This window comes from Chelonoidis abingdonii, chromosome 19 (assembly GCF_003597395.2).
Source record: "Chelonoidis abingdonii isolate Lonesome George chromosome 19, CheloAbing_2.0, whole genome shotgun sequence".
Classification (NCBI taxonomy): Eukaryota; Metazoa; Chordata; order Testudines; family Testudinidae; genus Chelonoidis; species Chelonoidis abingdonii.
The window spans coordinates 18,625,422-18,642,783 of record NC_133787.1 but is presented as its reverse complement, the minus strand read 5'-3'; the positions used below and the strand labels follow the sequence as shown (position 1 = coordinate 18,642,783).

Genomic DNA, 17,362 nt, shown 5'->3' with positions numbered 1-17,362 from the left:
GGACCCTGGGAGCTGCAAGTGGCAGGGCTATCCCACAGCTCCCAGCTGCTGTAGGTGGTGGGGCCCTCGCAGCTCCCAGTTGTGGGCAGTGAGGGCTTTGGGGCTCCAACACCCAACCCATAGTGGGAGCTCCCAGACTCTGCGTAGCTGCCCTGCTGCAGGCGGCGTGGAGACTTGCAGATCTCCATTATGTCACAGATATTTTTAGTAAAAGTCTCGGACAGGTCACAGTTTCCATGAATTTTTCTTTATTGCTTGTGACCTGTCCATGACTTTTACCAAAAATATCCATGACAAAATCTTGGCCAAAATCACATCAGTGGTAGTACCAGGATTAGAATTTATTTGTCTCCTGATATCAGTCCCATGTTAGGTCTATTAGCCTGTGCAACCTGAATGTGAAATTCTTTTCGTTTCACAGAGTATGGATGATCTTTGAAAAATTTATAGACTATGTGCAGGAATCTTTTTCCAGAATAAGCATATTTTCAAAGTACTTGCAGTTGGTCAGTGTAAGCAGGGTTCTGATTGCTGAAAGCAATCTTAATCTTCAGACAAAATGATCATTTAGAACATTAACGTTTTAAAATTATATAAATGACTAAGCTTGCAAAACTTACACAAATGTCAGTGGATAAACAGACATTCTGTATGTTCGTGACTGGAAGGTGATTCTATAGTATCATGTGCGTTAAAGAGCAACTGCCCATCTGATTAACTATAACAATAAATATTTAAAACCTGTAGCGCCGACAGACAAAGTCTGATATTCATTTGTAGGTTTTCAGAATAGTGCGTCAGTCACCAATCTCACTTAGCTGATTAGCCCACGTAAATGCTTGTCTAAAATGAGGTTTTTAAACTTTTCTGACTGGGAGCTGCCCCTGCCATAGTGCTGAGGGTTCAATGTTTTCCTTTTTTGCTGCTTCTTCCTGTTGTTTTTTGTAAACATGGCCCTTCCACACATACCTTTATGGTCTGAGGAACTGTGCTCAAATTACAGCTACAGTAAAACTGGCTTCTTGAACAGGTTTGGCAGTCCAACATGGAAGTGGTCAAACTGTATTTCAAAATCAGTTCAAAATCAGCTTTGTCTGGGCCAACCATTCTAACTAACACTTTCCACTGTTGCCACCATTGAGGGGAAACTTTAGGGCAGCTGGTATTTTAACAGTTGTTGACTTACCCTGCTCAGAGCAGGTGTAAATGACATGGTAGTTAAAAATGTTGTTTGCAGTGTTGTGGGTGAAACCAGATAATCATTACACCCTTGAATGAACTCTCACAGAAAAATGATAAAAAAACAAACCCCAAACCACCATATTACTCCTGGGGGAAGCTTTTCACAAAATGATCATTCCATATGTGACCTTTCAGTCCTTATCCTCAAAGGAAACTTGCACCATACCTTCAGGTGAGCCAAGTCCAATTACCCCACTCCATCCAGCAATCTGCTTAAAGCCAAGAAGATCTTGCAGCTTCATGTCATTGTGCTAAATTAGCTGTGCACTTACCACTTCAGCCTCCATCAGGCCTGGGCCTTATACCTTGAATTCATCTTTCAGTCTGCTGCAGGTTTATTTTTTGCACATACTTAGCAATGGTGTATTTAGGACCCAATAAACTGCCTTTATTTAAGAAAGTTACAGCTCCATTTACAAACTTCATCAGAAGCTTGTGTACCATAACCTTACACTGTACTTTTGGTTAACCTAGCTGCTTCTCCTGCAGATAATTGAAAAGCAATTTAGATGGGAAGGCAGGATGGTTCTGTGGTGTCACATGGTAATCTGAAATTAAAAGTCTTTGAAGTTTCAGCATGTTTTTTAAAAAAATATATTTTATTATTCCATTCATACAGGTTCCCTCTATTTCTTCCTCTTGTTGTTTAAACAGCAGGCCATTTTAAAAATTAAGTTGGTTGACCTTTTAGGTGACTTTCAATAAAATGGCTGGGCGATTGTCAGAGGGAAGAATTGGGTTTCTGTCCATATGGCAAGGCAAATGTTAGATAATTTATATTGGCAATCCAATATCTTCATATTTATTTTGTCTTTCAGAGATGCTTATTTCAGGTTTACAGCCATGACGGTGTTCCTCTTGCAGCACTGTGAACGTATCACCTCATTTTCTACTATAGAAAACTGCTGTACTGGGGAAATAATAAAGCTCTCGTACAGCCAAACTACCTCATATACTACTAACCTTGGGGAGGGATAGCTCAGTGGTTTGAGCATTGGTCTGCTAAACTCAGAGTTCTGAGTTCAATCCTTGAGGGGGCCATTTAGGGATTTGGGGCAAAAATCTGTTTGGGGATTGGTCCTGCTTTGAGCAGGGGGTTGGACTGGATGACCTCATGAGGTCCATTCCAACCCTGATATTCTATGATTCTTAACTTTGGAATGTTACGGCCCAAAGATGGGCATTTAAGGTTTGTAGATTGTGTACATTTGAATATCTGCTCATATTCTCCATTTCTCACAGGGTCTTACAGTGCCAGTCAAGGTGTAAATTGCATCCGTGAAGATGTTGCAGCGTACATTGAAAGACGAGATGGAGAAGTTCCTGCAGATCCAGATAATATATACCTTACCACAGGGGCTAGTGATGGAATTGCTGTAGGTGTTAAAAGTTTGTGTGTACATGTATATATTCTGTGCATAAACAAAATACGTTATGTCTAAAGGGTACATTAGACATAACCCTTAAGAAATATAGACTATAGAGCATGATTCTCATCTTCTTTGCACAATTGTATGTCTGATCTCTCACATACACCATGCCATTGATTCTGAAGTCAGTTATGTTATGTGTGAGCAAAAGACAGGAGTCCTGAAACAGGCCCATGGATACTAAAATCTTCATATGGCCGTCTAAAGCATTTTACGTAACTAAATATTGATTTAGGAGACTAGCATTAGCCATCTTGGCTAGAAGATTTTGCTGTACACGACTAAGGGCTTGGCTGTACTTGAAATGTGTTGCTGTAGTGCTTCAGTGAGGACACTACTTCTGCTGAAGGGAGAGGTTTCCCGTCAGTGTACATAACTCACCTCCATGAGAGACAGTAGCTAGTAGCTGTATATACTGGGTGCTAGGTTAGCTTAGCTGTGCCACTCAGGGGTATGGATTTTTCACACTCCTGAGCAATGTAGTTAAGCCAACTTAATTTTCCATTGTAGACCAGGCCTAAAATGTGTAGACGCTAAAGCTTAGAAGAGGATGTTATTCGCTGGAGAAACCAGAGCCCACAGACTGAGAATTCTTGGAGAGCTTTAAGGAAACCATGTGTTGCGTAGATTCAGTGGAACCCACGCTAAGGGCCACCTTCAATAGCCAGCCCTCGTACATTAAGCAATTCACTTTAAAGTATTCCCAAAGTTTCCAAGGCAGTTTTTGTTCTTTAGATGAAGACCATCTCTACTAGGTAACTAATATATGTTGATCCTTTGCATGGTTGCTGAAGATAGATTTCCTTGGATTTGCTTTGCTGTAGTGCATATTTTTATTTTTTTAGCTAGTTTGCAAAACTTTTTTTAAATGACATCTTGTGGCACAGTTTGGTATTACAGTACTCTGATTTACAGCAGCTTCATTGATTCATCCATTGTAATCCGTTTCCCAGACTTTGCACTTTGGCAGTGTGACAGGAGTGTGAGCATTACATGTTTTTCCATAAAACTTTATCAGCTATAAATGGATATAACCATATTTGATTATACTGGTACTACCCTTGTTGCTTGTTTGAATTTTCCAGTGATAAGCCTTCAGCTTCAGCTGGCAGTTACAGCAAGAGAGCAGCTGTTGGTTGTTTTTAAAGGACTTTATGTGATGTATTCGGCCATAGTTATATGCTACATAATTTTTGTTATAAAACACCTTGCATTCTCTATCTAACAGTTGGTGTGAAATGTTATTTGACTTAAAAGATAAATGTCCTTCAGTATTCAGAACTAGCAGTGTCACTGTCATGAAGGCTGGTGACTTTGCGCCTCTGTAACTGAAATTTGCTAAGGCTTTGAGTCCTATAGAGCGGGAGAAAGTCACACAGCAAGTTGTTCCAGAATATACTGTGAATTGTGCTGTCATCTGGTTTTTTTTTTCTTCTTTAAATTCCTACATTTTTCCAGACTATTCTAAAGATCCTGGTCTCAGGAGGAGGGAAATCCCGAACTGGAGTGATGATCCCAATCCCACAATACCCCTTGTATTCAGCAGCCATATCTGAACTAGATGCCATCCAGGTGAACTATTACTTGGATGAAGAGAATTGCTGGGCACTAGATGTGAATGAACTTCGTCGTTCCTTGAATGAAGCCAAAGCATACTGTAATCCAAAGGTTCTGTGCATCATCAACCCAGGAAATCCCACTGGTTTGTAATGGTTTTGATTTAAATGTTTCAAAATTTATTTTGTTCACCTCTTTTTTTTTTTTTTCTTTTTGCTATACATGCTTAGAACTTGCTTGTGACTTATCATTGCACATGTATAGCTGTACTCTAATGATAAAAGCAGAGATTCCTACCATATAACCAATTTGTCACCCTGAAACTTAGTTAAGCATGTTTTAATTTACTGAGATAATTTACCAGCTAAGCAGTCAAGCCTGGGTGCAAGAACATATAAACCCGGGTTTAAGTATTTTGTGTGTGCATGGTAAAGAGTTTTGGGCTTACCCATGTAAGAGCATGAGTAAACTGCAATGAAGAAGCTATCCAAAGAAGACTAGTCTTATCCTCAGCTGACTTGTTGACAGGGGTCTAAAAATGAATGTCTCACAAATTCGCTGTCTCCTATAATTTAGACAATATATCTCAAGCAGTTGTGATTGGAGACTCCTCACCCACCATCCCAGACATATTGTATAGAGTATATATAGCGTATAAGTGATTGTAATGAGTTTTATGTCCCAGCTTCCATATCTTAAAAAAATAAAATAAAATAAATAAAAGCTAAGAGGGACAACTTATTGAAGAGGTAGCAGGCTTCCTGGTTCTAGACTTAAAAGACTGTATATATGTTCTCTACTAATTAACCTGAATTACAACTTTTCTTCTCTCACTTTAAATTATAGGTCAGGTTCAAAGTAGAAAGTGCATTGAAGATGTTATACATTTTGCTTGGGAGGAGCAACTCTTTCTTTTGGCTGATGAGGTAGTAGAGCATTAAGACTACATACCTTTCTGTGGTGAACACACCTGCAGTGCAGCAGAAGCACTAGGTGCTCGGTTCTCTTCCTTTGTGCTCAACAAGTGTGATTGTTGATTTCTAACATTGAGCATACTAAAAGTTGTGAACAAAAAAGCCAGCTTCTCAGTCCTGAAGAGTTAATTTGAAAAATGAGTGTGCTGGACTTGATCTAGGTGAAAAGGGTAGTGGCTCCAATAAGGATGTAACTCTAGAAAGAAACTCGAACAACATCTTAGTTTTGACCTGCAAAAAATAGGGTGACATTAGCCATTGGTTTAGATAATTAAAGGGAAGGAAACTGGAGCTGGGGCGGGGTGGGGATTGGGAATTGAGTACACAGATGAAAAACATAAAAGTTTAGAAATAATATACAAAATCAAAGTTCAATACTCTTCTTGCAAGGGCTACTCAATTAAGTATAGCATAAGCTATACATTTGTTATGCTTGAAGAAACTGTAACTTCTCTCTTGTAAATGCTTTCAAGCATTAGTACATCCCAAACTTTCTTCAGCAACTTACATTCTGTGTAATATGCCATCATTTATTCACATATGGGCAGAGTGCATAATGTTTCCTCTGATTGTGTAGGTTTATCAAGATAACATTTACTCAGAAGAATGTCAGTTTCATTCCTTCAAAAAGGTTCTGTATGAGATGGGACCAGAGTACTACACCAATGTAGAGCTAGCATCCTTCCATTCCACCTCCAAGGGATACATGGGCGAGTATGTCCATCTTCATTTCTTTATTGTATAACCTCTTGCACAGTATTTAGTAGAATAGCTTCCTCTTACCTCTTGTCAAGCAGGATGATTTTTTCACATAGTGAGCTGAGTTGTCATCTTGTATCTTCTGTTACTGTTACCTAACAACTAGTAAACAAGGAAAATGCTTGAGTTTATATATGGAACATTGTATAACTTATGGGCTAGCCCAGTGGTTTTGCAAACTTTTTATTTAATGGAGTAGTTTTTTAAAAAAAGAGCACCTATCACAGACCTGCCTCCCATCCCAACACCCCAGTCCTACATTAGTAGGTTCCTAAAATAGTTGTGAGTGCAGCCTTCCGGGGATGGCACAATGGACCTCTGGACTATTGACTAATTTAAGAGTCCCTGGATCAGCCTGATTTTATAGAGGGGTGGATGTGTGTGTGTTTCTTTTTCGGGGGATCAGGGGAGGGAAATGCCAACTTCCTGATCAAATGGATTCTGCTTCTGCTGCACACTTCTACTCTGAGGAATAAACATCCATGTTAATAGCTAGACTAAGCTCATATTGAAGCTGTGTATGTTAATGTCTAAATGTCACACCCAATACTTTCTTTGATGGTAATTAGCTACCATTATACCTTACCCAATAGAAAGAAGATGCCTAAAAATGTAGGTTACATGTATTGGTGCTAAAAGCAAGATGCTCATGATTAATATAAAGTTCAGCTGGATGCTTCCTCTTTTTCCTCTCTTGGGGTTGTTTTCCGTAATTAACATTCCAGATTATATTCATTTTTTCTCTGTCTCTCTCCCCCCTCTCCCCATTCTCAGATGCGGTTACCGAGGAGGTTATATGGAGGTCATTAACTTGCATCCAGACATAAAAGGACAGCTTGTTAAACTTCTCTCTGTTCGCCTCTGTCCTCCAGTCTCTGGACAGGCAGCTATGGATATCGTAGTGAATCCTCCAGTACCTGGGGAAGAATCGTATGCACAGTTCATTAAGGTCAGCTCTAATATTGTTTGTTTATTTCTTAACCTTATCCCATATATCACCAGGGTGTGATGAAAATATACAGAAAGATCCCATCTCAGCCTTCCTTATGGTAGAGCCCTGTAATAACACTGGCCAACAGGACTACAGAGTAATTTCAAATTCTCTTTGTACTAGTAGCTTCAACATCTTGGTGGAGTCATAACACTTCCAACACATGTTTGTGGCTTTTCATTGAGTTCATTTCCTTTTAAATATAATTTCTTTCCCCCGTGGCTTCCGTGGTAAATGAGGGCAGCTACTCAGCAAAGCTGGCTTCTATGAAAAACTGCACAGGAAAAATGAAGCTACTCAATGAGGGTGACTTTGTAAGTGAAACTATATTGTACTCTTATATATTGAATGCTTACTTGAACAAAGAATAGTAGCTTCCCATTTGTACAGATGCTCTACCAAATTCAGCTCTAATGTATAAATGGAGTTAAAAATGGATAAATGTGGCCCATTATTTTAAAAAGAAGAGTTTTCACATTCCATAGAAGATCAATCCTATTGTAGGGGATGTAGTAGAGATCTGTCAAACAGAAAATACTTAGTTGCTTTTAGTTGTGTGTTTTGGTGTGTGTGTGTCTTTCTTTTTAAAGACAGCTCTTTTTATCTCGTAACTAGAGCCTGTGAGATATTGTTAAGTAGACATCACTGATTTGCCTTAGGATCACCAGCCCAGATTGATGGTGACCGAAGGTCATCATCATCTGAAGAATGCTATTCAGTGACCTTTTGAAAGGAGTTTCTCAGTACTGTTCCAAATGGACAAGTGTTCCCCTCACAAAAGCACCAATTTGTAACGTTGTAGATAGTCTCGTCAGAAATGCTACAAACTGAATTTGTATGGAGACTGAACTACTCTCTCATCCCTGGAAATTGGTCGTGCCAGGTCAGTCTAGAGGCATATTGAAAATACAATTTGAGAAGGCTGACCTGCTGTACCTATTCTGTGGATAAATAGAGAACTCCAGGAATGTTGTTCCAGAACCATTGTTCCAGAACCTTTAACAAATGCTAAATTCAGAAACGTACTTCCTTAAAAAGGATACTGTCTCCCCTCTACACACAGCCTATGGACTAGGGCTGCCACTTGAATTCTGGGTCTTCCAAGGGTAGTGTCTGCAGAGGTGACTTGGCATCTGCTTTGCTACACATGCAGAACTCCCTCTTGGACACAGAACCCCAGAAGCTCCGTTCCAGGAGTTTGGGACAGTTTGATTGTATAGCACATATCTGCCGAAAAGGCACTGAAATTACAATGATTGTATTCAGTGGGGAAAAAAATTGCAAGTCACAAAACTTGCCCAGACCAGAACAATGTTAAACGTTTGGGTTTGCATCCAGGGTTGCACCAGAGTTATAGGAAATGTATACTTTTTGTCATCTTCCAGCAGCAGGTATTTAAGATGGAAGACATTAGACTTGACTAGTGTGTGACTGCTGAATTATGATTGACATCACTTTTGGTCCATTGCAATTTGTCTTGGGTGTTTGTTATTGCTAACCTTTTATATATTTTACTTACCTCTTACCTATGAAGGAGTGAGTTTTAAGGAAACGTTTTGTTTTACCAACTGCAAAACTATTGAACCAACCTACAATTCATCATCTAAGGAGCAATTCAACTCTTTTCTATTCTCTTTTAAACAGGAAAAGGAGTCTGTTTTGAACAATCTTGCCCAAAAAGCCAAGCTAACAGAAGACATGTTTAATAAAGTGCCAGGAATTCACTGCAATCCACTTCAAGGAGCTATGTATGCCTTCCCAAGGATATTTATCCCTTCCAAAGCCATTGAGGCAGCAAAGGTCAGTCAGCCATTGTCCGTCTAACCTTGCCACATTGTTACTGGTTGTTATCCATGAGGGAATAGAACAAGTGCTTTCCAGCTACAAAGAAAGAATGGCTATTGCTAAGAGATTATATCACTAATAAACAAGTGGGCAGGCAGGCCTTTCATTTGCTAATTCTTTTTGATTGGGGCTCAGTTATACCTGTGTTACTGAGACCAAAAGTGGAGTCCTTTGTGAACTTTCTGAGCTGAAATAATGCCTCTGAATCATGTATATAGCCTGGGCGTGTTGATTTGTCTAACTTAAAATGTAAGAACTTCCTCCGAATTATTATTCAGGTGATTTACTACTCAGCAGATGTTTTGGAAAAATCCAATGGGAATTTCTAATTATTTGTGCTCTGGGCAATATTGTAAGGATAGGCATGTAGGAGTTAATTCATCAAATATTTTTAATACCTTTAATCTGTTAGACACTTCAGTGAAATTAGGTTAGAACACCAAAGAACTCCATTGCTAGAAGTTTCTAGGTCTCAGTCAATCAAAGAGGGGAGTAGTTATGTAAAGACAGTGTGTGACTGGCTAATTCTCTTCTGTTGAGCTGGACTGATTGAGAGCCTGCAGTGTGGAGTGGATCCGTTTCAAAACCAACGGGAGTTACTGTCCATCCCTGTAGTGAAGAAAATGAAAGTGCAAGAGAAACATTTGAAAAGAAAAATGACCATAAAACTGTATTTTGTGCATTATGATTTCATGTTATGATCTGGAGATGAAAAATTACTCGTAAAATTCAATCTCTTTTTTTTTTTTTTTTTTTTCTCAGGCTCATGAAATGGCGCCTGATTTATTCTACTGTATGAAACTTTTGGAAGAAACTGGAATCTGTGTTGTACCTGGCAGTGGATTTGGCCAAAGAGAAGGAAGTTATCACTTCAGGTGCAGTATCTGTTTAATAGGAAATTACAGTGTATTGTAAGAATCCAGTTGTTACAATCTTTCTCTTTACTAAATAAATAAAACTGTTAAGGTTCTTACAGCATGTCCTGTATGAAAAACAGACTTGGATTAATTCACATTGTTTGTGATACCAGCCTTTTTTTCCCCTTGGGCATACTCTGTATAGCTAATAATTATATCTAGAGCAGTAGGACTGGTTTTTGCTGTGTCATTCGGCTTCATACAGTATTTCCCCAATTTGCTGACATCAGTTCCAAATATACAGAACAGAGCACAGTGAAGTATCTAAGTGAACACTCAAGGGATCAGAAAATACTGGTTCTTAGAAAAAGTGATCTTTAATTCTGCTGAAACCGTGGTCTACTTTTAAAATGATTATTTTACAGTATGGCTCTATACTGAAAAGTGATTGTGAAAATTGCACCACCTCACTCAACAGTTGCAGTTCCTGTGTACCTTGAGTAATGTTTGCTCACTTTACTAAATAAGGTGTGGGGTGTTTTTTAGCTGTTTTTGGGCCTGTCTGCCGCCCTTACTTGCACTAAGCAGTACTTTACTCTGCAAGAACTGTCTCCCACTTCCTGTTTAGTGGAATCTGTCTCAAGACATGCTACACCTCTGGGTGACCTGCCTTTAACTAAGGGCATGGCTACACTTGCAGATGTAGAGCGCTGTGAGTTAAACCAGACCTCGGAGCGCACAATAGGGAAAGTTCTGCAGTGTGTTCACACTGTCAGATTCAAGAACATTGGCACTGACACAGTAGCTACTCTTGCAATGCCACAAAGAGCAGCGTATTGTGGTAGCTATCCCAGCATGCTGGGATGGCATGCTGGCATGGGGGGGGGGGTGGAGTGTGACAGGAAGTGTGTTGTGTGTATGTGGCAGGAGAGACAGTGGGTTTTGGGGGGGCTGAGAGCATGTTAGCATGCTGTCTTGTAAATTCAGACAACAGCAGACTCCCCCTTCTCCCCGCCCCCCCACACTCAACAACAGCATTCCACACTAATGGCTTTCTTTGTCCCGGAGCAGATAAGCAGCCAGCTGTCAGAAACGGAACTTTGAAAGGGCATATCTGTATTCCTACAGCCGAGTTCAAAACAATGACAAGAGTGGTCACTTGACTTAAGGGGATTATGGGACATTTCCAGAGGCTGATCAAAGCATAATAATGCAACACCTCATTCACACAGACGCTGGGGCGTTTCAGCCGAGGCGTGGCAAGCGTTATGCTTCTCATGGAGATGGATTACCAAGAGTTCTCCAGCTACAGAGTCCAGGCACTCCAAGTGCCTTGCCAGTGTGGAAGGGTCATGAGTTAGGGTATAAGGGGCTGCTTTAATGCACTCTAACTTGCAAGTGTAGCCAAGCCAAAAAGGCCTTACAAATACAGTTTCCAAAATATAGCCACACATACATTTCACTAAGATTTTGAGCACCAGCGTGAGACAGGCTTTCAGTAGAAATCTTACATGACACTCTTTGGCAAACTAGAATGTAAATACCAGATCTAGGGGATCCCTGTAACCCTTATGCACTCCTGTGCCCTGTATTTGACATTAAGAGATCCTTGGGTCATGGCAACCCTATTGTTTTCATGCACTTCCACAGGTATAATGAAGGGCAAAATTTGGCCCTGCAACTAGAATTCAGTGAACAGTTTTGTTGGAGCTGGACAAGTCAAAATATAAACCAGCTTATTTTCCGCCTGTTATATTGATTGTGCAATGCTAACAACGGTCTGGATTCTACAACACTTGCATTCAGCAGCACCATATTCCCCAAGTAGTCCCCAAAAGATAACCATACTTATCTCCTTAGCTGATCATTGTGTATTGTGTGACTTACAATAGAAGTCTATTTGCATACGGAGTCAAATGCTAATGAGAAGATTGTTGGGACTTCAGAAGGCAAATTAACAGGAAGAGGTAAACAGTGGGGGATTAGGGGACCCTATTTTAGAGGTGAAGAACAAAGGACTGGGCTAGTATATATAGGGGTGCAGAAAGATATGCTGGGGGAGACAAGTTGCCAGCAGGCTTGATCTCATGAAAGGAGAGGAGGAGGTGGGGTAAGCAGTACCTTATTAGACAGGATAGTTTGTTAGTTGAGTTTAAGCTTTAGAATTTGTGTTATGATTTTGTTTTATATGTAACTTTGTTTCTAATATTTTTGTTTTACTCTCCTATGAATCTCTGTGTTAAATACATTAACTTGCATTCTCTATAAACAAATGGAAGTGCTGTTAGTTAAGCGGAGCTGTGATCTGAGATGTAACTAGTAAGCTGTGATGTACTGTTTCTGTGGGAACAGAGGATCTGTTCATTCTATGAGTGTTCAGCAGATAAGGGGCAGGACACTGTGCAGGGACGTTCTGTGGAATCAGGGGTTAGAAAGAGTTTGGCTATTGCTAGCCTGGATGAGGGACAGAACCCAGGTGGACTGAGCGGGGAGTTCTTGCGTTGCCTATGGCTCAGCCAGCCAGCCCTGGGAGGTACAGAGAAAGTTTCCTCATTCTAAGGGCAGGTGTCAGGGGTGCCTCACAAACCTGGCAAGTGATACAGTTGTACCTGTGTAACTGAGAGCACAATTTGTTGTGTAGAATTTTTTTACTGATGAGAATACAAGAGCTGGAAGGAAGGAACTCCACTTGAGATAGCTAAGTTTGCAGGGCTGGCTGTTAGAAAAAACACATTTCACATGTAAACTGAACAAGCTTGATACAGAAACATTAAAATAATAAACATAGTAGCCCACAGTAGACTGTCTATTACAGGGGGCACTTAATGAGGTTTTGCTCTATTTAAAAAACCGAGATGACAAGCCCCGGAATTTTAGTACACAGGTCAATCAAAACCAGGTGCTCTACGTACAGTAACTGTAGCTATAACATAAATTCAGAAAATAAGGGAATCTTTTAAAAAGCAGGTTGCAGGAAGTTAAAAGTTCTACTTTCTCTGCGCTGTTTGGGAAATATATCTCTGGGGGGGTTGGGTGAGGTGTCTCTTTCAGGTTTCCATTTCTTTAATGTTTATTACAATGTCTCTTATCAAATGTTTTGCAATACAATATTTCTTCTCTTTTCTAGAATGACCATTCTCCCTCCAGCAGAGAAGCTGAAGATTGTGCTGGAGAAAGTGAAAGACTTCCACATACAGTTTCTTGAAGAATATGCATGAAAGAGATGCAGACTCTTCCCCTCCCTTCCCAAAGCAAATGCAGAAAATGAACAATATGTGCTGAGAATGGGCTGTTCATCTAGTTAACTGCATTTACAATAGATAGAGCCCATATGTGGGCAAAAGTTACAACTCTTCCTGAACAATTAAACCTAATGTCTGGTGTGGGAGATACTGCTATACAGAGATGGGTGGGAGGGGGAACATGAAGAGGGAAGTTGAAGAGAGAGTCTAGTAGACTATTTTGTGCCTTGACTGGAAGTTATATTCTTGACTTACACTTCTGGCCAGTTGGTTGTGGAGGAAAGTCACTTATGAAAACTATTGATGATATTGCCTTCTACAAAGCAGAAATGCAGATACTCAACATATTTGCTCCGAAACATCCATTTCCTGTTTGAGATTTTACCCAAAAAAATCCTAAAATCTACATTCCAGGTGTGGTTGGGTTGTTGTTTTTTTTGAGTATAAAGTGTTACCCAGATCTGATCGAATTGGCAGTTGTTAGAATATTCATAAAAATCTTTGGTAGATCATTTTGTGTGACTAAGTTCTATTGCATCTGAACTTTACATTATTTCTAAATAAAATCTGAGTGGACCACAGGCAGTTCTGAGGGCGGAGATAGTGCATATGATATATTGTGTTTTGAGTCTTAGTTTAAGAAATTGAAATTCACTGAATTATGACCATAAACTAGTTTATCCACACACAGCTCAAGATGGAGTAGACAAGTATGAGAGAACAATAGCATTGAGCTTTTCATATCATTACCACTTTGTTAAAAAAATAAAAAAGCTGAGGAGTCTCCTGTTCACACATGCCATCTGTGTATATTGACTATTACAAGCAACCAACTTCAAAGCAAATGTGAACACTCTTAGGCCTTAATAATAAGGTCCAACACAAAAACTGTTAAAATTGCAGCACCTCTTGATCCTCTGAGAATGATTCTTTGGAACTGGAGGATTAGGAGATTAGTTATGGGAGAAAAGAGTCCTTTGCTTTTCTGGTTACTGGTTTGAATCTAACCCAACTCTGTAAAGACTGAAAGATGCTTCCGTCAGACAAATGTTTGTACGTAGCTGAAAGGAAATTAATTGGTGATTTCAGTCTTGTTCCTAGTCAAAGTGTCTGGATCACACAAGCTACTATGTATGGCATTCTCAACAGGGAGGGTAAAGGCTGAATGGACATGGAAGGTTGGGCACTCTGAACTCAAGAGGGTTCTTTCAAAACAGGATGAGATATGGTGGCACAGCATTATGTACATGCTTGTACCACCTGTGTCATTCTTATTTTGTGGAGGAACAAAAAAAAATGTTAGTTTGGCACCTTTTGCCAGCACAAACACAGAACTGAAAACTCCCACTACCAATCACAGAGGTACTAAGTAACTTCATTAAATTTTGTCTAAGTAGTTTGTGCAGATCACTGTTTAGAGACAGCATCTCATTTATTCACATCATTAATTTAGGTCTTATTCTTTAGGAGTAAATTAGAAATCTTGTTTACTAACATCATTTTGTTAGTAATACCTGGCTCAGCATCTGGTGCTAATAAAGAAGTTAAAATGTTGGGAGTTGAATTAAGTACAGGGACAAGTGAATTAACACATTGGATAAAAGGATGCATCAGTCTAGTGTGTTAAGGATAAAGATGATGATTATTGGCCATATCTCTTACAATAGCATCAACTGGCCTATGGAATAGTACTGGAACAGACTGCACTTAGAAACTATGAAAATATCAGAAGCATGGAATGAATCAGTGGCGTCCTTTCAACTCCTAGTGGACAGATATCCAAAAGGCAACCTCAGTTGAAAATGGTACACGGCGGAGCAGTGTTATAGAGGCATGGAGACTGAACTAAACTTTTAACTTTGGAGACATGGGTCTCATCACATCAGTTGTATCTCTGGGAAGGCTGGGAAAGCTTGTGTTGCTGCTACCCATGGATCAAAAGAAAGCTTCATTTGCCAGCTCTCTGGCATCTTTCATAAGCACTAATATAACTCTATACAGAAATGTAAAAGTAAAAACATGTAATAAGAGGTCAAAACATTCATATTTAAAGAAAAAATAAAAATTATCTAAGAAATTAATTTTTTCTTGCTGTTGAAATTAGCCCCCAAGTCAAATCTGGTGTGGGGCTCACTGTTTGGAAGTGGCTGCCATAACCAACATGTCTGAAAATTCTACAATCTAATAATGGGAGTTAGTATATTTTTTTACACTTTTGTAACAGCAGCTTTTTTTCCTGGGGTAGTATTTGTAGTCTAACAAACCAACAGATTTTATATTTATCTTGTGTTTACACCTGATACTCCTGAAAACAATCCAAGGTTTACAACATACTAGAGACATTCTATATGGGTGTTGAAAGCTGCTTTTTTCCCCCAGTCAGAGCAGCAGTCCTTATAGGTAACTTTTAAATCAAGGATAGTGACCTAATTTTAGTTTTCTAAACATTCTATGATGGTGCCTTTTATGTTTCTGACATTGTAAGGGAGAACATATGTTTTGTTCTGATGCATCTCCTAGAGAAGGGTGGGGGGTTTCTACTGTTCATCCACAATATTAGTATGTACTGTAGCAAGCTACAGTATACAGGTACGTTTTTGTGGGACAAAACTGAAAAACTAGGAAACAAAGACTTACAATTTCATTGTCTTCAATGTTTAATAGACAATCTCTACTTTTTAATGCATGTTTCTAGGTTTTGTTTACCTACAGGTGCTTCTTAATACTGTATTTAGATTAACTTAGATGTATCCAAGACTTCAGAACAATAAAATAGATGTCAGAGATGTGGTAGTATTTAATCTTCTAGGTCATTTGACACCAAATGTCCCGTTTGTATTGTGAAATATTTATTAACGCCATGGTCTCTCACTATAATAAACCATTTCATCAGCATCATGTATGGTTGATTGCATACTTCCTCAGATACATCATTCAGTGCACTCAGGATCGGCGCCAGGGTTTCTTGCGCCCTAGGCACACGGCCATTTCCCCCCCCCTCCCCGCCCTGGTCCCGTGGCTCTGGTAGAGCTGCCGCAGGCATGCCTGCGGGAGGTCCACAGCCAACCATCCGCAGGCATGACTGCGGCAGCTCCACCGGAGCAACAGACCAACGGACCCTCTGCCTGCTGCCCCCCCCCCAGCAAAATGCCACCCCCTCAATAATCCTGGTGCCCTAGGCGATTGCCTAGGCTGCCTAAATGGTAGCGCTGGCCCTGAGTGCACTTGTCATAAACTTCAGTTAGCAGAGTTTCCTCTTTCTCATGCACGTAGAGCAGAATTGCACTCCTGTAGATGGTGTTAATTAAGAATTAATTCAAAATTGAAGGGAGCTGATGTCAGAAAATGGTACTGAAGTCAACTGGCAGCATGCAAAATTGGGCCTATTGATAGAAAAATCTATACAATAATAAATTTTAAAAAAAACTTAAATACCTTTTTGAAATACAAGACCTAGACTGCATTGTACTACATATGAAAGTGAGAGCAGTAAGTAATCTCCAGAGCTGTTCCTGGAGCCAGAGAAGAAAAATGGGCTAGATCCTTGCAAGTCAATAGAGGAGTCCTACTACTTAAGCAAAAAGCCAGCCATTATTTCCCTAAATACCTACATGTAAGCCAGCAAGCTATAAAATCCTTGCCCATCATCCGCTATAGAAGTTCTTCAGGGAAATGTGGCAAGGGCTTTTGGAGCAGGAATTATGCTTATCATCTGTTTGTAGTGGGGTTAGCATAATACCATCCTGATCCTAATGAATGATTTACTGAATAAGCAATTTAAACCACATCAATTAAAGAGATGGGGCATCCTAGTACCACTTACAAATTAACTATCTGTTAAGTGTTAATGCTGTAAAAGACAAAAAACGTTCTCTGCCTTGATCATGCAGTATAATGAGATACACCCTGTGCATGAGAAGGAAATCCATCTGGGCCCTTTATGTTCCTTTCTAAATCCCTGCTCCAAAGAGCTTAGAATCAAGCTGTTAATAACATGGTATACTCCAGCCTGCTAAAACAAAACAATTACCTATCTTCCTTTATTCTTCTTTGCTGAGTAAAGAGGAAGCTGCCCTTATTTCTGCGTTTTGAAGTCTATTTTTGTAAGCTGATATTAAGTCAAAGAGGGTAGGAGGAAAAAGTCTGGCAAAAGAACTAGGTAAACAAATGTATTAATAGGACCTGTACCCCAAACTCATAATATTAAATGATCAAGTGTCCAGTCACACACTCTTCTTTACATTATTACAGATTAAAAAATAAAGGTGAGAATTTATCCCTGCTACCCCCGGAGAGGTGGGTTGATTCCCAGTGTGACCTCTCCTGACCCCTCCTCTAGCCCCAGGCAGGGGGCGCTCTCGATGTGACCCCTCCTCGGCCCAGGCAGGGGATGACCGCAGTGTCGAGCGCTGTGGTCCCTGCGTGGGTGTGTCCCGCCGCCGCCCGCGGCTATAAGCGTTGCGGG

The 17,362-nt window shown here is 40.0% G+C and overlaps 2 protein-coding genes across 2 annotated transcripts in view; one reads left to right on the top strand and one right to left on the bottom strand.

Moving 5' to 3' along the window:
• Positions 1–15,795, top strand: part of GPT2 (glutamic--pyruvic transaminase 2) — a 39,620-nt gene extending 23,825 nt beyond the window's left edge. The window contains exons 5-12 of the mRNA XM_032778088.2: positions 2,485–2,618; positions 4,131–4,374; positions 5,076–5,155; positions 5,781–5,917; positions 6,737–6,911; positions 8,598–8,753; positions 9,561–9,673; positions 12,783–15,795. Coding sequence (XP_032633979.1) covers positions 2,485–2,618; positions 4,131–4,374; positions 5,076–5,155; positions 5,781–5,917; positions 6,737–6,911; positions 8,598–8,753; positions 9,561–9,673; positions 12,783–12,873 — 1,130 coding nt within the window. The 3' untranslated portion in view covers positions 12,874–15,795. The remainder of the gene's footprint in view (positions 1–2,484; positions 2,619–4,130; positions 4,375–5,075; positions 5,156–5,780; positions 5,918–6,736; positions 6,912–8,597; positions 8,754–9,560; positions 9,674–12,782) is intronic.
• VPS35 (VPS35 retromer complex component) overlaps positions 1–17,362 on the bottom strand; it is a 252,384-nt gene that overhangs the window by 229,825 nt on the left and 5,197 nt on the right. The gene's annotated exons all lie outside the window — the stretch shown is intronic.